Source organism: Gavia stellata, chromosome 2 (genome assembly GCF_030936135.1).
Source record: "Gavia stellata isolate bGavSte3 chromosome 2, bGavSte3.hap2, whole genome shotgun sequence".
Classification (NCBI taxonomy): Eukaryota; Metazoa; Chordata; class Aves; order Gaviiformes; family Gaviidae; genus Gavia; species Gavia stellata.
In genome coordinates this window covers 28,829,287-28,853,102 of record NC_082595.1, presented here as the reverse complement: position 1 = coordinate 28,853,102, position 23,816 = coordinate 28,829,287, and the positions used below count along the sequence as shown (strand labels likewise).

General features: G+C 41.7%; 2 protein-coding genes across 3 annotated transcripts in view; one reads left to right on the top strand and one right to left on the bottom strand.

Annotated features, from left to right (window-relative positions):
• Positions 1-1,264: 1,264 nt before the first annotated feature.
• LGALS8 (galectin 8) lies at positions 1,265-17,082 on the top strand. 2 transcript variants are annotated; one of them, XM_059835771.1, is made up of 10 exons: positions 1,265-1,315; positions 3,490-3,627; positions 7,673-7,761; positions 8,472-8,682; positions 9,936-10,052; positions 11,763-11,819; positions 11,892-11,918; positions 13,316-13,404; positions 15,332-15,497; positions 15,949-17,082. In XM_059835771.1, the coding sequence occupies exons 2-10, from the start codon at positions 3,586-3,588 to the stop codon at positions 16,096-16,098; spliced, it is 948 nt and encodes a 315-aa protein (XP_059691754.1). In that variant the 5' UTR covers positions 1,265-1,315; positions 3,490-3,585; the 3' UTR covers positions 16,099-17,082. The 2 variants fall into 2 exon arrangements, with proteins under 2 accessions (XP_059691754.1, XP_059691755.1); XM_059835772.1 differs by lacking the exon at positions 11,763-11,819.
• A 1,186-nt stretch (positions 17,083-18,268) lies between these two features.
• The window catches only part of HEATR1 (HEAT repeat containing 1), a 38,025-nt gene continuing 32,477 nt past the window's right edge, over positions 18,269-23,816 (bottom strand). Inside the window, exons 36-44 of the mRNA XM_059835769.1 lie at positions 23,333-23,483; positions 22,674-22,832; positions 21,797-21,931; positions 21,435-21,539; positions 21,173-21,341; positions 20,290-20,444; positions 19,759-19,917; positions 18,940-19,048; positions 18,269-18,516 (exon numbers count right to left, since the gene is read on the bottom strand). Of these exons, the coding sequence (XP_059691752.1) occupies positions 18,428-18,516; positions 18,940-19,048; positions 19,759-19,917; positions 20,290-20,444; positions 21,173-21,341; positions 21,435-21,539; positions 21,797-21,931; positions 22,674-22,832; positions 23,333-23,483 (1,231 nt within the window). The 3' untranslated portion in view covers positions 18,269-18,427. The remainder of the gene's footprint in view (positions 18,517-18,939; positions 19,049-19,758; positions 19,918-20,289; positions 20,445-21,172; positions 21,342-21,434; positions 21,540-21,796; positions 21,932-22,673; positions 22,833-23,332; positions 23,484-23,816) is intronic.

Genomic DNA, 23,816 nt, shown 5'->3' with positions numbered 1-23,816 from the left:
TAAGTGTAGAATAGAAGACTGGCTGTTATCTAGCTAAGAAATTGAAAAGGTCTTTGTGATGAGAGTTGCTGAATACTGTTCTAACTTTGCTATAAAGCCATGTGCACTGCTTCATGCAAGGCAAAGAAATACTGAATGCCTGTAATTGAATAGGATATGGTGATTTAATTCTGTGGGCCTTTTCTGTTGCAACCTTTATTTTTGTGCTCATGTTTCTCCCATCCAACATAGGAACAGGGGGAGCTTTAAGTAGTGCTTCCCTGAGCGGCTTGTTGCTACACATCATGAGCTGTAAAACTACTAGGGACTTCATTGCCCTATCTGCTTACTAGACCGAAACAGCCAAAACCACACTTAGTGAAGCCGGTGAGGGAACGGGAGGATAAACGCACAGCCCTGGGGCTGCGGGAATAAGATTGGGGGTGGGTGTAAGATTTCCCGGTTTCAGAAACTCCCCAGTCCTGGAGCAACAAATGACCCAAATCGCCTTTGAAAACTGCATTTGGGTCTGGTCACAGGAGATGTGTCCTCCTGCTAGGAGGAGATGGGGTTCGGCTACAACAGTGGACCTACAGAGAAAGCATAGAGGAAGTGAAGGGTTTGCAGGAGAAGCTTGTGGTAGCGTTAAGAGGCTGAGTTAACTTTGTGACCAAGTTGTTAGTTCAGCTCTTGTAAATCCAAGCCTACAGGGCACGTGCTGGAGCAGCGGGTCAGGGGCCTGTGGCACGGCTCGGCCTGGGCCCAGCAGCGCTCTCCGACAAGTCCTGGGCACGGTTCGGGAGCCGAGAAACGGTGTGCTCCCCGCGCAGCCTTCCTCCCCGGGTCACGCCAAGCACACCCGCGGCGCCAGCGGCCCGCCCCGGGGCAGCAGAGCACCCCCCGCCCCCTTCCCCAGGAGGAAGCTGTCTGGCCCCGCCGGCGCTGTACGGGGCCGGGCACGGCGGCGGCAGGCGGGGAGCCCCTGCAGAGCTGGGGTGAAGCCGCCTCCCGCGCCACGGCTGCCGGCAGAGCCGGGCCCGGGGCAGAGCCGGGCCCGGGGCAGAGCCGGGCCCGGGGCAGAGCCGGGCCCGCGGCAGAGCCGGGCCCGCGGCAGAGCCGGGCCCGCGGCAGAGCCGGGCCCGCGGCAGAGCCGGGCCCGGGGGAGGCGCGCGGGGCCCGCCGTGCGCCGTGACGTTGGAGGCGCCCGGAAGCCGTTGGGAGGGGCCAGGGCCGGCCGGGCGCGGGGCGGAGGCTCTTGGCGGCGGCGGCGGCGGGGGGCGATGGCAGCGCCGGCCGGCCTCAGCCCGCGGGTCTCCAGGCGCTGCTAGTCACGGAGGTAGGTTGTGCAGACAAGGAGGGAGCGTCCCGTTAGGGGGGAAGCGGAGGGCAGAAGCAGTGATAACCCCGCCTGCGTGCGTCCGCCCCTCGGGGAGAAGGGGCAGCTCCCTGGCCGGGCCGAGGCGGGCCCGGCTGAAGGAGGCGCTCGGTGGAGCCGGGGCTTCCTCGGAGCGCCTTAAGGCTGAAGTGGCCGAGGCTTCTTGGTGAAACTAGTCCTGTGTCCTTCTAGCTTGTTGTAGTGTTGGGTTTATAGCCGGGGAACGCCACTGGTGTTTTGTACTTGAATTGCTTGCTAATATCCAGGATGTATCTCGCTTACTCTCTTTGCAGAAGTCTTGTTTGCCCTGCTGTAAAATCTGGCTTTGATTATGAAGTCTAACCTGAGTTACCCTCATGAAAGACATTTTCTGCATGTCACAGTGAGACAGTGGTTGTTGGCCTTTGTTTCCTGTTTTTTTTATTGAAGAGGTTTTCAGCTGCTTTGCAATGTGTGAGATAACAGGAAAGCATATGTATCTCTTTCAGGTCTAAAAGTATCATCAGGAAACCTTAACTTACAGTGTTGCAGACTTAACATTTGGTGTGACGTGTACTGACAGTGGTTCCTCTGACAGAAGGTTACAGGAGAACCTTGCAGTTGCATGCCCATCCCCTGTTTTGTCAAACAGAGCCTGAATTGCAGCTTTCCCTCATTGTTGTGACCTTTTCAATAAAAAACTAATCACCAAACACAAAAACCCTCAACCTGTCACTTTGCTATAGTGCCACCTGGTCTGCCAAGACTGACAGTTCTGTTCCAGGATCCTCTTCCAGCAGGATCTGGATTGCTGTTGCACACCCAGGGAAGTTCAGTTAGCAGGCGGCTGGACACTGGATTGTAGGTGTGGGTTTCATTTTTTGGGGTCTGCTATTGGACTTCCCAATGCTAAAGTTAGAATTATTGTTTGCTTTGGTCTTGATTTCCTCCTTTTTAAAATGAAAATAATGAAATTTTGTGTGCCTTTGCACATTCCTGGTGTGACTTGATGGTGGTATCCCATGAGAAGATAAAAGGGGCAAACCAGTTATGCAGTGTAGGCACCTTATGTTCTCTGAATTGTATTCTAGACACTGGTCTTAAATAGGAGAATTAATACCCTTCTGGCCCAAATCTCCCACAAGATAAGCCAGATGTTACAGTGGGCCACTCTGTTGTTGAATCATTGCAGGTTAACCCCAGGGCCCTTTAGAACAGGTCACGAACTTTGGGTTTTTGGTTTGGTGGTGGTTTTTTTTTGTTTGTTTTTTTTTCTTTTAATGTTGCTAGCAGTTGTCACTCAGCAGTGATGCTAGAACCCTCACCGCTGACTTTTTCCCTGTCTGCCTGTCATCACCGCACAGTTTGCATGCTACCTTAAGTTATTTCTCCAGAATGTGTAAGAAATAATTACTTTAGTTTAAGTTGGGCCCTGAATTTTGATGACTTCATTAGAAGATTTGCTAAAGAAATTACAGTATAGCTGGATATACTCACAAACTGTTATTTCATTTCTTATTAATGCTGTGCATTTAATGCAAGTTTTACAAACTCCTGTAGTTACTTCTGGAGTTCAGGGATTGTATGTGTTGGAGGAAGAAACATAAAACACCCTTTGCTTCCCTGCTATGTCTTTGCCTAGTATCTCTTAACTTTATGTAAGATAAAACTGGAAAAAGCAAGTTCAGTCCCTAGGGCTTGTCTGCCTTGGGAAGTCTGGGGATAGCACAGAAGGTGTTAAAGGAAACAGAAGTGGTTGTTTGTTTGTCTTAGAAAAACTGCTTTTGTACTATGTATCTTTTCCCTGTCTGCAGGCAGGGATCAGCTGCAAATGGAGAGCTATTAGGGCCCAGCTGAGAGGCACTGAGTTATCAGTGTTCCCCTGTACAATGATGATTTTTACGTGGGATTCTGTCTCAGAATCTGAAGAAGCTGCTGATGACATTGTTTACCTGTGTGCACTGTCCCTTGTTAGGGTGGCACCTTATTTCTTTAAGCAAGCCTTTAATTTTCATATTGCAAAACTCCAGCAAATTTATTGGGAAGTAAAGATATTTTCATTATTTCTTGTGCTGTTTAAAGTTATACCTTGGAGGGTTTAACTTCATGTAGTGTCACTTTGTTTCTTTCTAATCAAAAGTTCTGTTTTTTTGAAGGGATCCCTCCTTTGGTGCTGCCCGACCAGTGAGTCCTTTAAATACACTCCTGAAGTGGTCACACAGGACTGACAAAATTAAACTGGAGGAGGGAAGATGATGTCCTTGAACGGACCGCAGAATACAATCAGTAACCCGGTAACTTCCCTGTCATGTCAACAACTTCTCCCTTGGGAAATGGGACTTTGCTGTTCTATGTCAATAGTACTTGTACTGTTTTGCACAGTGAGGGGTGTTACTGAAAACTCTTTGCATTGCTTAGGTATTTGAGGAAGAATGCCACAGGTGACACTAGGAGCTGACGGTGTTTAGAAATGGTGCTGTAAGCAAATGGACACTTAATGCACAGGACTCTCAAAACAGGAAGGAAGTTCTGTCAGCCTTTTCAGGGTAATCCTTTTTCATACACAGCTTATTGGATGTCTGGCATTTTTGCGGAATGTGCTGGATCGAAAGTGAAAATACAATAAGCAGTGTTTTCACTCCTAATTCTCTGTAAACACGGGCGGTTCCTGGCAGCCCTTTTGAAATGTGTTTTTTTTGTGGTGCTTGTAACTTCCGTCTGAACAATTAAACTTGGAATCTTTTTCAACAGTTGATATCTTATCTTATAATAAATCCTGTTTTGTAAGGAAGGCTTGAACTAACGTGATTCAGCCATTGCAGAGAGTGGATTTGATGGAATGTTGTTTAGCTAGCTTAGAGTCTGAAGACTTTCTCTGCAAAGCTCTAGTATTCTTATGATCTGGGACAGTAGCCTGACACTGGTGTGTGGCTAAAGGGGTCGGCTGGAGCTGTGCTTTTCATTGTATCTTTAACAAGGTAGTTCCTTTGAGCCTGCAGGAAGTAGTATTTTTAACATTCTGTGCTAGAACTCTTAAAAAATATTAAAGTCTTTAGAGTATCCATGTGCGGTGTACAGTAGTGCAGATCTACACAGGATTTCCTTATCTATTGCAGCTTTGCACTGATACACACCTGTGCCCTCAGTGAATCTGATTGTTCAATCCCCCTATATGTTCACTGCTTGCAAAGTGGATAAAGTTAGGTATGACAGGGGAATAGCTTCAGCCTTTTTCAAAGAACCCAGCTGGGAGAGGAAGGAGAGCTGTGTGGACATTAACTAGAAGGTGGAAGAACTGAACTGCAAAAGGAAAGGGAGGATGAAAGTTGGTAGATGAGGATTTTGGTGGGAGAGGAGGTGTGAAGAGGAGGAGAGAAGGGAGAGTGTTTTGGACAAATAATCTGTGTAAGGGAGAGAGTAAGAGTTCAGCAAAATTGAATGGCTGCAAGGGGACTGATGAGTATCATGGGTGACAAGACCAGGCTGGAGAATATAAAGGGCTAAACTAGGGCTTAGGGGTCAAGAGTCTAAGGTGGGAATAAGAGTATTCGAGATTGGAATAAGGAGGCAGAGTTGGGAAAGATTGTGCCGATGACCTCAGGACAGCTTCCAGACAAGGCCGTGTGCAACCTGCTCTGTCTGACCTTGCTTTGAGCAAGGCATGGACACCAGACGTGTCCTCCAACCTCAGCCCTTCTGTGATTCTATCACCAGTGTGATCGCACAAAATGAACTTAGTAGGGATGGAGGAGGCAGGCTATGAAGATTTTGCTGTTACAGTGAATTGTTCCATGAGCAGTAAAACTTAAGAGCTTTATTACAGGTTTGAGTCTGAGACTTATTTATTCACTACTGTACTGTTCTGCGTCATCCAGAAAATCCTCCTTTCCTCTTCATGCCCTTTACTCCACCCATCTGGCAGGAAATGTTGCCGTGCCCCATTTGATGGGGCAGCTGTCCACTACCCAGCAAACTGGATGAAAGCTGTGTTATCACAGTCCTTCCCTCTGTAAGACCATAATCTGTCCTCTTGTTTTAGGAAAACTGGCAGATATTAGAAAGAACTTGATCTTCAAGACCTCTTAAACTCAGTTGACATTGACCAACTGGCTTCAGAGGTAATTTTTGGAGGTCTGGAAGAGAGCTGGGATGCTGGTAGATCATGTGATGTCACAAGCATTACTCTTAATAAATGAGGAGAAATTAGTAGAAGAACATTTTGAGATGTGAGGAAATTACAGACACGTTCTGTGATGACAAAGCCTCATTAAGTCTGTGGTATTGCACCCAGGAAATGCTCTGTTATGGCCATGCAGATTCCATGTCTGAGCTTCTGAAGAGTTGATGGCCAACCTTCTTTTCTCTTAAATAAATGCATCCTTTTGAATGTAAAGGAGTTTTTTTGCCACAGCTTCTCTTCCAGGGGTAAATAACTTTGATCCACTAGAGTGATTAAGTCCCAGCATCCCTGGCCTGTGTCTGTATGTTCCTCTGGTTTGTCTTTGGAGACTGAACCAGTAATTTATTACTCTACTGCATTACTCAGAGCTGCTACCCCTCAGGAGCAGTGTGTTAAAACTAAAATAATCAAGATATGTTTTTTCTTATTATTATTGTTCTTATTCTTTGAATAAAAATGAGCCTCTTGTGTACAGCCTGTATATTAAGGAACCAAGCTACTACCAGTAAGCAAAGGGATTTCAGCCTATTTATTCTTTCACTTTTAACGTTTAATTTCCCATTTTGGTCCTCCTCTAATACACCAACTTAAGCCAATAAAAATACATGAGACTTAAAACAACTTGACCATTTGTGAGTTTATGCTTGAGAAGCAAGTTCTTGCAGTTTGTTTTGCCTGATGTAGAAGGTGACTGTAAATCAGGTTTTGTGCAACGTGTGGGTAGCTGAGAAGGGAAGTGGAGAGAGGGCAGAAAAGGATGTGTATCTCCTGGCAGAAATGATCAACACTCCGGATTTAGACAATTTTTGCTGTTATTCCCCCTTCCTTCCTCATAAATTCACAAGAATAGGTGTCAGCAAACACATCCCCTTTTCATATCTTGTTTTGCATGTTGATAAATATATATATATATTTAAAGCCCAAAAATCTCAACTTGTCCTTTTATGGTCCAGTATTCCATTCAAGAGTAGTATTTCCAGTCTGTCAATTTTTTTGTTGTTAAATTACCGGAACACTTGTTTGCAATTGGTGTTTCATTTAAAAAATGTCCTAAAATCTTATACACTCTTCCGTAGATCAGGGACTTTTGGGGAAAAAAGCCCCCAAACCAAAAAACACGATCTTGGCAGAGATTTTTGTCTGTTAACCAGAGCAAATGCAACATTTGCTACCATTTACTTCCTTTTTCAATCTAAAGCACATGTGACGAGATGCAGACTTACAGCTTTGCTTTCAGATCAGTCTCCTGTGAACTTCCACAGTTTTCTATGAAGGTACTCCCCTTCCCTCCTGAAATTCTGGGTGCACCAGCTGATGGTCAGAGTAGGGCTTCTGTCAGCATGTTTGAGCCTTTGCCAGAGAGCTGTGTCGGGGTGTTTGGGGCTTTTATTTTAACTGACGTGTCCCTTCATGCCTTAACAACTCCTACCATGTTGCCATTTAAATTTAGCATAACGTGCATGTGTTACCTTCTCCAGCTATTGGCGTGGAAGAAAAAGTAGTCAGGCTTTGAGTCAGACTGCGTACTGTAGATACCATAAAGACCGGGACCCCTGAACAGGGCTATTTCAGTGCACCTTGCAGTTCTTAGCTCATTAGGATGAGTTATTTTGTTGTGTTTGTCGTGCAGTTTTTACTAAAAAGACACTCTGTAACATAGTCTCTTCTTTTCCCATCGCTGTTTTCCAAAATGGAGCAAGAACAAGCCAAAACGCAGCTGCTGTAGTCTGGGGTCAGAAGGGTTGTGGAAGGTGCCTTCTGCTACCAGCAAAGGGCTGATAATAGTCAGCCCTTGGCAATGACCTAATTTGAAGTGAATCCTCTTTATACTCTATTGAAGAATGGCCATATCTTATTGTCTCACTTTTATTAGAGAGCTTGGAATGGAGGCTGTAAATTTTAGTTTTAATTTTATCTGAGAAGCTTGGTTTTCATAGATGAAAATCTGCTGGGTTTTTCCTTCCCTTTATAGTGGGTATTTATTGCTTTTCTACTGTTTCTTTTAAATGAAATGCTAGTTGTGTTTCTTTTAATGTGCTAGAGCACCACATAATTATTAGAATATTATTTTTAAAACTATTGTGGTTTTTTTTTTTTTGCCTCCATCACAAAATGTTATTTGAATCTTTTTTTCCTTCTTTTTTTTTCCCCTCTTCTAGATCATTCCATATGTTGGGACAATACTTGGTGGCCTTGTTCCTGGAAAGCTGATTGTGATACATGGGACTGTTCCTGATGATGCAGACAGGTAGTGGCTACAATGTCACCATGTGAACAAGAATGTAATGGATAATATGTTTCCAGGGGTCCTACTTATGATGGCACACAAAGGCTTGATCTAAATCCTTGTGATAGCGTCAGAGTGAATACAGGCTTAAGTGGTTAATGAAAGCTTTGTGATGAGAAGTGGAGGATGAACTGATTTTTTGCTTTCTGCTGATCTTCTCTCTTTTTTGCTTTGCCTGCTTTGGCAATGTTTTTTTCCCTGACATAGCATGTGTCTGCTTGTCTAAAGAGGTTATCTGAGACTAACAAAATTGATAACTGAATGTGTTGCATGAATTAATTAACTTAAACTGGGATAAGGAGGTATGAAGTAGTGCATGTGCCCAGTATGGGGGTTCTGTTCCCTGACTTTGCCCAAAGTTCATTTGGATCTTCTACTGAAGATGATGGGAGGGAAGATGGTGAACACAGTAAGTTAGGAGCTTACATGATATGAATAATGGCCATTATATAAATACTTAAATATTTTAATTAATTGCAAAAAATCATAGGAGAACCTTTCACAAATGTGTAGGAGTTGGACAAATATCTGTTTGGGTTTTTTTCTTGTCCAACAGTACTCATTGTGTCTGCCTGTTGTGAGGCTCCACAGTAAAACACAAGTGTATCGAACTTTTAGGTGATTTCTTGACAGACTGAGCTGAATGTGGTTTGTCTTATTTTTATGATTAGGTTCCAGGTGGATTTACAGTGTGGCAGTAGCATAAAGCCTCGAGCTGATGTGGCATTTCATTTCAACCCCCGCTTCAAAAGATCTGGCTGCATTGTTTGCAACACGCTGGAGACGGAAAAATGGGGCTGGGAGGAGATCACTTACGAGATGCCTTTTCAAAAAGGGAAGTCATTTGAGATTGTCATCATGATTTTAAAGGATAAATTCCAGGTGAGTCTGGGTCAATTCTTTGTCCATAGCCAGTTGTCAGGCCAATAAAAGAGAGGTATTTTGTATACTTACAATAAATAGTTGGAAGCCTTCGTTTCTCTGTTACCTAGGTATAGTCTAACTGCAGAAAACTTTAGAAGCTCTTCTTTAAAGAGGCGCTAAGTAAATCAGACCTTTAATTTTGTATTGCTTCCCTCTAAGTTGGATGAGTAGGCAAGTAACTTCCTACTGTGGTTAATGGCTACTCCACCCTTCCCTTCTTATGTGCTAAGGCCTGACCTTAGTGTAAACCTGTTTTGTGACTTGTGCAGCACAGTCCTCTTGGAGGAAACACGTGAGGTGTATTTGTCTTGTTCTGTTACACTGCAAAAATAGATTCTATATTAGGCTGACAATACCACATTGGTAAATGATGAGGTGATAGAAACAAAAGGTGTGAAATGCATATTTTAGTGTAGTCAAATACATCCCCTCCATAGTAATGGCGACGGAGACTGAATCATGGATGAGCTGAACTTAGTGTCGTGGTTTAACCCCAACCAGCAACCAAGCACCACCCAGCCTCTCACTCACTCCCCACGCCGGTGGGATGTGGGAGAGAATAGGAGGAGTAAAAGTGTGAAAACTCATGGGTTGAGATAAAGACAGTTTAATAGGTAAAGCAAAAGCTGCGCATGCCAGCAAAGCAAAACAAGGAATTCATTCACCACTTCCCATCAGGAGGCAGGTGTTCAGCTATCTCCAGGAAAGCAGGGCTCCATCACACGTAACAGTTACTTGGGAAGACAAATGCCATAACTCCAAACGTCCCCACCTTCCTCCTTCTTTCCCCAGCTTTGTATTGCTGAGCGTTGACATCATATGGTATGGAATATCCCTTTGGTCAGTTGGGGTCATCTGTCCCAACTGTGTCCCCTCCCAACTTCTTATGCACCCCGAGCCTACTCGCTGGTGGGGTGGTGTGAGAAGCAGAAAAGGCCTTGACTCTGTGTAAGCACTGCTCAGCAATAATGAAAATATCTCTGTATTATAAACACTGTTTTCCGCACAAATCCAGAACATAGCCCCATACTAGCTACTGTGAAGAAAATTAACTCTTCACAGAGCACACTTAGTTGCTCTGAAATTTCTAGGACACTCCCCACTTCTGTACCAAAACAGTGTAAAACAGAGATACACGCATATAATTTGATAAGTGGCTGGTGTGATGTATGTTTAATACAATTTTTCTATTTTGTTTCCTGTCTCTTTAGGTGACTGTAAACAAGAAGCACTTGCTGCTCTACAACCACAGAATTAGCCTTGAAAGAATAGATACTCTTGGAATATATGGCAAAGTGCAGATCAAAACTATAAATTTTGTTTCTAATGTAAGTCAGCTGTCTATATGACTTATTAGATTTCTTTCCTCTGTCTTTCTAAACTACAGAGTAGGATTTATGGTGAAAAGAAAGTAAAGAAAAGCAGCTACACAGTTTAATGTCAATAACAAGACTTTTTTTCCCCGCAGTTCAACATGCGAGTCTCATGTGAGCATCTCTGTCTTCCCTTTTTAGTCTTGAGATTAGGGGCAAAAGGGTGACAAAGTTTACAGCTTACAAAGTTGACAGGACAGATACTGAACCTGGAAACGGATTAGACTTTTTAAATATTGCAGGAGCTCCAAAATGAACTCTCAGTATTCAGTGCTTCTAAGTGACAAGTTCAGCCATGGCTGTAACTTGTTTGGCTTCCAAATGCCAAGTTCAGCCATGGCTGGAACTGCTTGTACACATAACCTTGTTTTTCCCACTAATTGTTGAATGAAATGGTAAATAGGAGTGTATGTCTATTTCTGGGCATTTAGAAGAGATGACCTTGTGGCTTGACTTGCACTTGGACCAAACTGCAGTGAATATAAAGTGCAGGCAGTGCTGTACTTCCTCTCAGCTCCCAGCTCTGCTAGAGAAAGTAAACAAACAGGGAGGAATTGAACAACATGTTTTCCCCTATGCAGAAGGAAAGATCCTTCTGCTCTGGAAGGGTGAGCAGAAATGGAAGGTGATAAATTCCAGGGATATACAGAAGGTGAATGCTTTTTCCCTTTCTTCTTGCCACTCACTAAGGCAGCCTACCTACTCCTGTGTAATATTCTGCGTCTCTTCTGCCCCATCCTCCCTACATTCTGCATAAAGCTTGGGTCTCTTGCCGCCAAACATCAGGTCTAACTCAGGTCAGCAGATTAATAACTGTATTGATGGAAGGTGGAGATTTGGACCTGAAAAAAATGCGGTCTAAACTTTAAAGATATGTCTACTCACTGACCATTTGCAAAGCCTATGCACAGACTTTTACAGGCCACATTGCTTGGCCATGTTGCTAGAATAATGTTGTTTCAGAGCTGTCTGAGTCCTGGTTTTGGAGGACTGACTCCGAGAAAAGCTTGGGGACAAGCAGGTGCTGTAGGTTCGTTTCTGTCCCAAGCACAAAACAAAGCAGAGTTGCTTTAGTCTGTGATTGCTGATGCTGTATCCTTCGGGAAGAAAGGAATGGAGAAGGGCAATTGTTTCCTTTTTGTCTTTGCTTCTAATATACTCTTCTGAGGAGGAAGAGGGAGGCTTGTATTGAAATAAACAAGCTGAAGATAGAATCTGCAAGGGCTAGGCTGGAACTGTATCTCTGCATGGCCGTGTTGCTCATATGCCCTTCCCATGGGAAGGGACAGGGATGCAGAGGGCTGCTTAGAATCCCAAGGTCCTCTGCCTGGACCTGCTCTGATGGTATTCCTTACCCCAATAGGGAAAACTCGGTGGGTACCCCTCAGATGCTAAGGGGTTAACAGTGCTCTGACTGTTAAATAAGGATGAAGACTGTGATGAGGTGGTCTTTAGAAATCTCGATTTGGCTTCAGCAATTGATCTTCAGGACTTTTCCTTGGTTGGTAGGGGTTTGCCTATCTTTTTCTTTACCATCGCCCTAGATTTTCATGTTAACAGTTCACCCTTCAAAGTAGCACAGATCCATATATGGTTCTAAACCAACTTTAACGTAAAAAGTTCTATGATGTTAGCAATGACATCTAAATACCTCTCTCTCTGCAGTCGTTACAAGGCTCTCAGCCATCATCTCTAGGAGTAACAAAGATAAACACAGAATATGTATGTTTGTAAAAGGTTGAATGAATCTCCCTGTTGTCTGATAAGCTATTTAATGTTTGTTTTCTCTTGTAGGGGGAAATGCCGGATGGTTCACAATTTGTAAGTGTCTCGTGTAGACTTGTGGCAAATGTGAAGAGTAAAAAAAATTGAAATAAAACCATCTCAGTTATTCATGAAAAAACATGCAAAGAACAAGGGAATCAAGAATCTAATGGGAGATGATCATCAGTGAGGTTTTGTAGAGACAAATCCTCTTTTCTGCTGCTAGTAAAAGTGAGGCTATTTGTTAAATCATATAGAAAACCCCAAGATAAACACACCATCCACAGCCATAAACAGAGAAATAAAAAGTGAGGTACTTGGAAGTTTTAAAGGACCAAATCACATTAAAAACTTTTTTTCAAATAAGCATACTTAGTTTCCTCCACCTTAGGGAATACCTGCAAAACAAAAGTATTCTGCAGTCATATTACGCCAAGTGGCCTTATGTTAATGTGCGTATCTCAGAACCTGTCTGGATACATCTTCCTCTTGCTGACAGATCCGTGCTTACCCTGTACACACTTCAGGTGGCTGGATGCAAGCATTGCACCTTAGGGTTGAAACTTGCACCCAGCTAGCATGGATCATAGACAGAGTGAGTGCTCATCTTCTAGCTAAAAGCTGTACAGGTGGACAGTATCCAGACTGGAGTAAGGACCATGCTCAAATTGAAAAGGGGTTGGAAGCCAGGAATTTATACAAATAGAATTTGTGGAGAAGGTGAAGTTGCAGTGAGTGCCATGATTTTAGTTGCCTCGACGGTCTGCCTTGATGGTCTGCCTTCTTCAGTCTTCTTTTCAAAACCAAATAACATGCAATAGTTATTTGCAAGTGGTGGACTTCAACAAAAAATAAAGGCAAAGTACTTCTCCATTCACTCCTTCTCCCTGATCAAAATAACTTCTAACACAATGAAAAAAAAGGCAAATAAAATACTTGCACTATCTATGAACTGGTGCCAGGAGGACTGAATACTCAGTGACCCTACTTCTAGTACTTGTACAACTGTGGGACTACATACCTAGCATGAGTCTCATTCTTTAAAGCATAACTGAAGCTTTCAGACAGGAGAGGTTGGGATGTCTGTATCTGAATAACTATGTAATACAAATTGAAATTAGTGCAGGGAGGTTTTTTTTTTCCTTCCTCCCCTCCTTCCACCATTAGTGGTGGCAGACGTAGTTGTAAATAATGTTTATTTTGAACTCAAGGTGGAGGTCTAAAGAAAAAAACCAATACATTGATATGTTTATCTTTTTAACTTTTAACTTTGACTTGGTTTAACTTTTCCACTGTACTGTTAGCATCCCAGAACATGTTGGTAGGAATAACTTTAGCTGTAAGTGCAGATTTGCAATTGTAGGCAAAATTTTTCCTGCCATAGTAAAAAGGTCAGCTTGTACATTGAAAAAAGTAAGTCACAGTCAAAATTTTTACTGGTGGTGTACTTCCAGGGAGTTCCTTACGTTGGGAAACTTGATACTGCACTTCGTCCAGGATGCACAGTTACCATTAAAGGAGAAGTGAATAAAAACCCAAAGAGGTAAGTGTTAGTCAATTTTTCTGCTATTTAACTGAGCTGCTCTTGAGAATGAGTAGGCTTTTCCATTGCTCGGTATATCCTTACTCACTTGCAACTTTGCATCTGGAGTCATAAGAAACTACAGTGCAGTTTTCTCAGGAACCTGCAGAATACCGCTTTAGAGAGGACTTAAGATAGCAGCTCTGCTGTGAAAAATGAAGGTAAAACCTGAGTGTCTAACCTACTAAATCATCTGCATCATTCACAAGATTGTGTGTCTGTTCAGGGTTTTCATTTTGCAAGGCATGTGAGCACACATATTGTACAAAGACAGCTTTTATTCTAAAGAGATCCAAGAGTAAGGGAACTGGCAGAAGTAGATTGAAAATGAGTGAGTTAGATCAGTTGCTGATGTGCTCAAAGGCTGCATGTTGCAATGTTTCTCTGAATACTTCTCGGACAGCCTCCTCGGGGACTGTGTAAGCATGAAGGTGCCTAACTTGACAACAGCTGAGTGATGAAAGCTGGTAGGGGAGTATGAGCTATAATTTTGATAGCAAATTAGGAATGGGTTGCAAAGAAGACATTTTCCCAACATGATTTAAGAGGGGTGGGGGAGGGGAGCGCAACACGGTCAAAATGGAGTTGAGGAAATGTCTGTGTTTGAGCATGCCCTTTGCTTGAAGGGTGGTTTTGGCTCTGCAGAAGCACGCCTAAACATGAAGCAATTAGTGCAAATGATGAGAAGCATGCTTTTTATGCTGTGTGTATGCACTGCACTCCTGCTTCCTCAGAGCACATATCTTCCCTGCAGCTGAACAGTACCCAGAGTTCATATTAATACTGGAACCCAAGGTCTAGAAATGTCATTAACAAAGTTTGAATGGACTTTAAATTGGACAGGATAATTAATACTTAGATAGTAGCATTTGTTTTCCTCCTTTGGACTTGAAATGCTTATTAGCAGATTTCAAGTGCTGAACATACTGCTTGTAAGTGTGAAGAGGCTTTTGGGCGTTAGTTAAAGCATTGCAGGTTGTCTGCTCTTTGTGTTTGTGCTTTTAAATGTACATATTTTTACACAGTTTGTAAGTTATTTAATGTCTTTCACTCAGTTCACACAGTTGTAGATGTTCCTTTTTCTCAGTGAAAAAGAGGACTTCACAGCTTGGAAGTGTGGCTGTTGCTATATTTCATATCTGGACTAAGCAATTCCAGGCTTCTCAAAGGAGGGAAATAACCTGCCAGCTGGAGCTAATTTTGGGGGAAGGATATTTCTTCTTCAAATGCAGTGAGGTCTTTGCCAGAAGTTGAAGCATTCATTTGAATTTGGATGACTTTCCCCTCTGATCACTATTCTCCAGAGCTCCTCTGTGTTGTGGACATGTCTGATGCAGAGTATTCATTCAGCCTGGGCAGAGCTACGCTGCCTACAAAGTAACACTTTGTATGCATGGTGTCCCAGTAATCTTAAATGTATGGAGAGGATCCTCAAACTTTTCCTTACAGTCTGTCTGGTTTGTTGGCAGAAAGAATAGAATGTCTTTAGGTAAAACAAAGCCTCCCACTCTCCACTGCCCGATTTAGGAGAAAGAGATGATGGAGCAAGTAGCACCATATGTTTCTGTGAGAACGCTGCTTCCTAGTGCTGTAGGGGAGCAACACTTGGCCCTCTTGGCTCAATACCTCCTTGCTGAGACATGAACAGAAAGCTGTGGGTGATGAGGCAGATCTAGCAGGGTCATGTCCTGCATTTGCTGCCTCCAGCAAAGGTTTCTGTGCGAAGGAGACAAATGCATGTTAACTGCCTGCTTGGTTCTTCAGGTGAATCACAGCCCTGGCTCCAGAACAGTTCTGAGTATTGGCTAAGGGCTTGGTAAATAGCATGGACTACCGTATCAGGTTTATAAACCCTTGGTATAGTAAACTTCTAAAAAATATCTTCCAGCTTTGCGATAAATCTGAAACCAAGTGACTCAAAGGACATTGCATTACATCTAAATCCCCGAGTGAAAAATAAAGTTTTTGTAAGAAACTCATACCTTCATGACAGCTGGGGAGAAGAGGAAAAGGAAGTTGCCAACTTCCCTTTCAGTCCAGGGATGTACTTTGAGGTAAGATTAACTGAAACATAGCATCAAACTGGTAATTCTGCCAAAAGGATTAGCAGTGGTGCTTAAATGTCATGTCACTAATACAGATTTAAATAAAACTGCCATTCCTGCGTTTCAGTGTCTTGAGAATATTTAGGATTGAATGGGACCATAAGGAGCAGAGATTTGACTTGGTTCTAATGAGTTTTCTTTTTAAATAGTTGCAAGAATTCAGCCTGTGCTCATAAGAAATTTTGAATTGGACTCGATGATCCTTATGGGTCCCTTCCAACTTGAGTTATTCTATGATTCTATGCATCTTACTGAAGTTCCATTTTTAAAAATGTTTCTTTTGCATGAAACATTCTTTGTAATAGCAGCAGGGCTTGCCCAAGTCTAGGCTAGATCATCAGGTTGTTTTTCATGTCTTACCTGAGCTTGAAATGTAACTGTTTCTCCTCTTGCTTTTCAGCTGATCATTTTCTGTGATGCCCACCAGTTCAAAGTTGCTGTTAATGGTGTTCACACTCTAGAGTACAAGCATCGTTTTAAACAACTTGAAAAGATCAACGTAGTGGAAATCACGGGAGATGTTAAATTGTTAGATGTAAGGAGCTGGTAGTTCTTTTCAATCAGTACTAAAAGAATTAAACCTCTTCTAATGGCAGTGCCTCCGTGTCAAGTGCAAACAGGTGCTGACTCGCACTGAGCCTGCCTTTATCTATCTAGGCTTCTGCATCTGCCTCTCTGAGTTAGATGAGTACCAGAACTGCTAACTGTGAGATTAAATCCTCCTCTAATGTACAGTATCCTGGGAAGCTAAGTAAGTGTTTGCTCAGATAAATTTCCTGTATTACTGAACCTAGTAATATGAAAATGCTGCATTATACTGTGTCTAACAATTGCACTTGGTATGTTTAAAAGTTAAACTACTCTTGGCCTTCCTTGATAGCATACATTCAATATTGTGAAGTAGAAACGAGACTGAAATAGGATCTGAAGATATGGTTATCCACCCCAAAAAGGATATTAATTTAAAATAAAATTATGAAATACACTTGTCTGCTTCTTAGTTTATATTAGCAACTGTAACCTTTTTACTGAGGCTGGATTAAGCAAAGAGTTGACCCATCAGTTCTAGCAAAAGGCAAGGAGGAATTTGATCTTACTTCTTAGCCTGCTGCTGGAGTAGTACTTTCTCTGACACTCATGGTTATGTCACCTCCAAGTGGCTTCAATCAAACATTCAGCAGCATTTCTAGCTTTTAGTTTTCCGAAGTGAAACAAATGAAAATGATTTAGTTGGTTCCAACTGCATGAACTTTTGAAAGCTTGTTTGATCTGAAATGGCTCCTAACTTAGAGTTGAGATTGCTCAGGGACTGAAGTAGATGTTTGTGTTTTTCAATTTTTAAAAACGTGTGAAGCCAGGTACTCCAGGCAGGGTTTTCAGCTGAGATGAGACTTGCATACTCATCAGTGGAGTAGAGAATGAATCCTTTTTTCAGTCTTGTATTAAAATACTGTCTGTCTATCTGAAACAAGCTGTTCCTATAAAATCAGTTTTCCAAACCAATGTCAGTCTTAATTTTTATACTCTTTCTAAATATAAGTTGCTACTGTCTGTCAATACATGCCTGTTTATCTTAACAGCTGCTACAAGAACGAAGCAATTTCAATAAAATGTACCCTAAAAGACTGTTTAAGATAAATTACCAGATTTAACATACAAAAAGCATAAATACAAACATTTGTGAACTCTGCTTTTCTCCAAGTGTAGCTAAGTAGCTATGATCCCTTTTTGGTCTATATTTTGTCTTATTTTGGTTATTATTTTACCAGTATCTCCAAGGTGGTAGAGTGGTCCTGACTGGAGGACCGTTTCCACATCAAGGAGTTGAGTTAGTTAGCAATCCACAGACCAGTTAACCTGAGTAAGCCTAGGCCTCAGCTGTGCTGGTGTGGCCTTCACGACAGTGTTGTGCTGTACATAGCCCTTGGCTGAAGAATAAACTTAGCTGGCTCATTGTAACAGAGGAGCTGGCAGGCAGCTCCCACTTCGTAATGGCAATTGTACCACTTGTGTGTCCTTGCCTTTATCTAAGAGTTCAGCAGGAAGTTCTCATTTGAACATCATTTTTTGTTTGACAGCAGACGTGATTAATAGTTGTTTTGTTTTAAGAAAGTCCTGTAAGAGCACGAATGACCAAGGTAACCTTTCCGCAGACAGGATCTGCATGGCATGCTGCACTGAACAGTGGCCCGTTCCCAGCACCCAATGGGATGTAAGATTAACATTATAAAAAGGACAGTTCTAACCAGCTGCATTTTCAACCATACGTTATGGAGTCTGAGTGCCTTTCTTACTTGCAGTGTAATGAACCAGCACCTCCTGGTGCAAACGGTGAGTTTTTTGGTAAATTCATTAACATGGCAAGCAATTTATTCTTGATCTTCAGGTAAATAAGCAGCTAATCAATAGCAGTCTTTAAAAAAAAAAAAAAAAAAGCTTTAGCTCCTGTATGAATCCTAGTTTCTTGTAACTTCCTTTTCAGTATCTTCAGGGGGTTTACTTTTTACTTCCCTAAAAAAGACAGAAAAGCAGATTCTCAGGATTGCAGTAAATGGGTCTAGTGAGTACCATGCTTACACTGTAGTATGACAGCCCCATACCCCAAGCGCAGTGGAATTCAGTGAGTCTCACATGCTGTCACTCTGTGCTCAGCTGTCAGAATTTGCTTACAGCTTGCTCCAGTTTCCCACTGTTCGGAAAAGAGCAGTTAAGGAAAAGTCCCCAGACCATCCAGAAATGATACAGCCAGATTCTTACAATATTTTTAATTAAAAAGTTAAGATCTTAGTTCTGATAAAAATTAGTACGACAGTTTGCCTGTAACACTTGCTTGTGTGAAGCTAACACAATTCCGACAAAATTTGAAAAAGGGGATAAAATTAGAAGTAGCTTTGGAGTGGTTCTCCCAAAATGACTTCTAGTTGTTGAATTGTCTTCTGACACTGCTGTTCAACTTCTTCACATTCATCTAGGAAAAGAAATAAAGCAGGAATTAAGTAGAATAGTGATTACAAAGCTACCCTAGGAAGGCTTCATCACTCGTGAAGGCTAGAATTGTCTTCAAACACTAGGTATGAAATAATTATTCAAAAGTATTTTGGCACTGACTCAGGACTTAGGCAAATTATTTCTACTGTAACACTGATCTAAAACATGCAACTGGGGACACGTGCGCAGGCTATAACACTGAAGAAACTACTGTAATTCAACTGAACTTTAGGAGTGTGTTGGATACAATCCAGTTTGTATCCTGCACAGTTTAAGCTACCCTATACCAATTCATAAGATATATAGCAATCTTCCTGTCTGAATCTTTGAAATAAGTGGTCTGTATTCTTTTTTGGTCATAGGCCAGTTGTCTGCCTTCATGAATGTCACTTTAGAACATTACCTTCCATGAGCTCAGCTAAGAATGGAATAGATTCTGGTAGCAGGACGAGGTAGTTCTCCTTCAGTTTTTGTGCAACTTCTACTAAAGCAAGCAGAGCAGCAAATCGTACCTAAAACAAAACAATAATCTTTGTAAGAAAACAAACGTTACTGTCTATTTCCCTGTTTTCTCCCTGCCCACTTTCTTTCCATATAAGTTTGTAAACTAGCTTTCCCTACTGAAGGGAACTAGTTTTAAGCTAATTTAAATCTCAACATCTGGGTTAAGATAATGTCAAAGGAAAAGTAAGTTACAAGAAGCAGGTATGTTGCTGGAAGTTATTTGATATAACGGTCTTTAACTTCCTGTCACAATGCTACTCTTCCACTGTATCAGAAGGACTTCACTCAGTACAATGAAAAACCAACTACTCCCCCTGAATACATATAACCTGTCAAATAAGAGAGTCTTGACAAAACTTTATATAATTTATATAATAAACAGGTCTGAAGGTTGATAAGTAATTGCCTTCCAGTTCACCCTCTGAAGTGCCCCTTTCTTCATACACAAACAGCTAATAGCTACCAAACCTTTTAAAAATCCAAACCACACAGTATGGAAGACATCCACACATGGAATATTGATTGCTTACAGTAAAAGCAGAAGACCATGTTGTATACATCTCTCTAGAACTTGGAAGTAGCATAGTGCAATATCAGTATTTTAATTTAGGCTAGTATTTTAGCAATGACTTGGCTAATCCACTTTGGGTTTTTGGGGCAGCGTTCCCATTTTCTAACGCAACAAAGAAAACCAGTTCAAATTCTGAGAGCTCCCAACCTTAGGAGAGGTGTGCCTCATTTTTAGCAGGATGTGGTAGTTCAGTGGTTTCCAAAGAGAATCATCTGCCATTGCCACTGAAAATTGAGCTATGCAGGGTATCAGGTGTGCTGTCACTCTTTCCTGGAACTTCTCATCTCCTCCAAGCATATTTTCTAGCTGTGGAAGTAAAAAGCTTGTCAAACAGATCCAGCCTCAGATAAACCCAGTCAAAAGCGCTTCTTCTAGCTTTGGCTTTCAGTACTCAAGAGTTATGTCAAAGACCATCAGTGGGAGTGCACTGGTCTGCAAGAGCTCAACAACATGCATGGATCTTACGGAATGAAGATGTTTAGAAAGAGGATAAAAAACCTAGTAATTCAGAGCCTTAGCAAAGCAGTTAATACTGTGTGTAGCCCAAAGACAATGAATCAATTCCTCCCTTTTTATTACGGGAGAGGAATAAGGCCTGATGATAGTAAAAAAAAAAATATTTCAGATTAAAAAAAAAATAAAATTAGCTATGAATTGGTTTTTTGTGTTTGTCAATACCTGATCGACCAGAGGCATCATCAAGGTTTCTGCTCTTTCCTTACTCAGGAACTTCTGGGTGTCAAACAGAAAGAGCTTGTGCAGACAGTCCATCGTGAACTGCAACAGTAGACAGCTCTTTTCTGTGCTATTCTCAGAGTCAAAGAAAGCTTCATCTACACATCAAGTAGAAGAAAAAAAAAATCATCAAAAAAATGAAAATACAAGACTTCCGCACAAGATAGAAACATTGTTAGTTCGTGAATATAGCTAAAGGATGTAGCAATTACGCACTTATCACTCAGAACTGTAAAGTGGATGCAATATGTTATCTGGCTTTTAGCTAATGCCCTAGCAGGTCTGCCACTGCCATTCACAGTCAACTGGGAATAAAAAAGAATAGCCACAGGCTATAGGAAAAGTGCTTGGCCATACCTGTGGATATGGAGAATTTCTTCAGGTGACTACAACTGGGATGGGGAAAAATAGTTTCCCATACAAAAAAGTAATACCTGTTTTTGCCAAGAAAGCAGAGGAGTCTGAATACACCAGGTAGCATATACGAGAAGTCAATGAATGAAAAAAAGAAACTAAACAGAAACAAGTCCCCTCTTTCCACACAATTTTATTCTCATGGCACGGACTGGGACTGACAATGAAAATTTTCATGTGGTCTCAACTTTGTACTGGCAGCCCAGAGCCCAGGGATGAAAAATATCCTTTGGTTCCATCAGAAAAAGAAAGATGCCTTATTTATGAGAGAAAGAAGAAATAGAGAAATGAGAGATATGTGCTGTGAATTAAATCCTGTAAGACTAAAACTTTCAGCAATTATAATTAACTTCTTTCAGCAAATAGAGTTAGCCTGCCAGTGCTTCTCTCTAGTTAGTAACGGAAAACTTACCAGTTTTAGAAATGTTGACCTGATTCAGTGTCTCAGCAAATGGCTTCACTAAATGACCAGCAAACAGGGTGAAGAGACCCTTGAGCTTGTCTGCAATGCAATCTGCTATTCGGTGGAATGTCAGCAGTCTGTCTTTTAGGGTAGACTCTGTTTTGGACCAATCGAAGAGCTGAAAGTGAAAGGCAGATTAGCTCTTTCCTGTGTCTGTGCACTGGAAAATACAAATATGCTGATGCAGATGAATTATATTTAAACTTCTTACCTTGAAGAAGAGGGGTCTGAAAGAAGCCTCGGAAAGTTTCATAACCATACTTATTAGACAATCAATAATGTAAGCCTCTGTCTTACCAACCTCCTCTAAATCATCCTAGAAAAATTAGAAAACATAATTCCAAGTTTGAAATGTAAAAATTTGAGCTTTCAAAGCACATTTAAATTTTGTGTTTCAGACTAAATACCTAACCATAATGTTTCCTACCCCAAGAAAAATTCCAGAACAGAATATTTGGTACCCGGAATTTCAGAGCACATATGCAAGGGAAACTACTAATGTTTTTTAAAACAACTGACAGAATTAGCATGGAAAGGTTGAGCTGCTGCTGTTCATCCCCCTAAACAAGCCACCTGGGCGTGCTCTGTTCGGAAGTCCAGGGCTTTCATGAAAAATGCCGTCAGCTCAGACTGATGGGAGATCAGGTGCTCCTTCTCCATACCAACAATGTGCTCCTTCAAAATACTCATAAGGGGACCCAGGCAGTTCTGTCAAAACAAAAGCAAAGCAATACAAAGCAACTGTGATATGGACAGCAACCAAGAAACATAACAAGGGAATTGGGTTTTTCACTTCACACATTTACTCAGTAAAATATTGTTGATAAAATAAATGAACTTTTTCCTGTACGTTTTGGGGGCTTAAGTTAGCAGGATTCCTGAAAAGAGTTTGGTATGCCCTCTCCAATACTGGAGATACCAGTTAAGTCTGAAAGGTTTGCACTTATGAGACAAGAGCAAAGCCTAGATGAAAATTATGACTCAGCTCATGTTCCTAGCAGATAAATCAAGGCCTTTATGAATGGGATGATCTCTCAAACATTCATCATCTAACATGCTAAGGACATTAAACTGGTGCATTTCTCCCAGGTCTAACTTTCCTGAATCACCATTGCGATACAAAAGAAGACAGAGATAATACAAAGACTGTGCTAGGTTTGGTTGGAATGGAGTTAATTTTCTTCATAGCAGCTCATATGGTGCTGTGTTTTAGATTTGTGACCAAAACAATGCTGATAACACACCGGTGTTTTAGATATTGCTGAACAGTGCTTGCACAGCGTTAAGACTTCGTTTCTTACTCTGCTGCCCCAGTGAGTAGGGTGGTGGTGGGCAAAAGGTTGGGAGGGGACACAGCCGTGACAGTTGAACCAAATTTTGCACTGCTTGTTTCTTTTTTTGTCTTTTTTTCTTTTTAATCACCATGCAAAAGAATGAAAAAAATCCTTACCTTCCGGGTATTTGCCACTTCACTGTAACACTTTGTAACTGCAGGCAAGAGTATTCGGGAAGCAAGCCTTGTAGCTAGGATAGTTTTCAATGATGTTACACGTAAGCTTATCTGAGAAGAAGGACCAAACTCGACCACAATCTTTTCCAAGCGGACAACCTATCAGGAAATCCACCAAAAGTCAGGCATACTTAAAACAACTCCAGAACTTATTTTACAGTAGTTGTCTGTTGCAAGTGTCAGACGGGAATTTTGCTGTTTGCACCACTCGGAGCACCTTACATTAAGATGTCTGTGTACAGAGCTTTGCTGTCTTCAGAAGACAAACACTGAAAAAATGTGCATGTCAGCAGCAGGGGGTCAGAATTACCCTAACTAGAGCTGTTATATACACATTTGATGAGATCATGGATATTACAGAATGATCGTTTAGGATTCATCTCCCTTTCCGAAGAAGCAAACTACAACCTATCAGAGGGAGGAGTAGGAGATGCTCTTATATTCTGTATCTTAGTTATCTGCATAAGAAGGTGAGTAGAAGAGTAATACGTTACAACCTTCCACTTCAGTTTCAGAGAGAAAAAAAGTAATCTCTGTAGGTTCTTCTAGGAACTGGGAAGATCCTGTCCCCCTTCACATATCTGTACGAGTCAGCTCACCTGCAGCAAGCAATCCAAAAGATAAGGACTAAGGAAGTGTGGTAATGTTTCTGCAACCTTCAGCAGAGCAGTGACGGCACTCAGCAAGTAAATCTCATTGGAGAGCAGCTCCTTCTTACTTTTTAAAGTCTTCAACAGTGCTGGCATCAGCCTGTGAATAACCAAGCACAAACAGAGAAAGGTGAAACCACTGACCATTTGGAGGCACATTTCCAATCACATAAATCCATCTGTTAAGCCTGCAGGGACAATTTTCACACAAATTTTTACATGTGTATTTGAGAAAACTCAATATTCTGGGCTCTTCTGCTGTATTTTGTTTTTTCGAAGCTAACGAAGCATATTAGGTTTAGAATCACAGAATCATAGAATGGTTTGAGTCAGAAGGGATCTTTAAAGATCATCTAGTCCAATCCCGCTGCCATAGGCAGGGACATCTTTCACTAGATCAGGTTGCTCAAAGCCCCGCCTTTAGTTTAGAGAT

Coding starts and splice junctions, on each gene's coding strand:
- LGALS8 (XM_059835771.1), top strand. CDS start 3,586: ATGATGTCCTTGAACGGACCGCAGAATACAATCAGTAACCCG. Junction 10,053..11,762: donor CTATAAATTTTGTTTCTAAT/GTAAGTCAGCTG, acceptor CTCTCTCTGCAG/TCGTTACAAGGCTCTCAGCC. Junction 11,919..13,315: donor TGCCGGATGGTTCACAATTT/GTAAGTGTCTCG, acceptor GTGTACTTCCAG/GGAGTTCCTTACGTTGGGAA.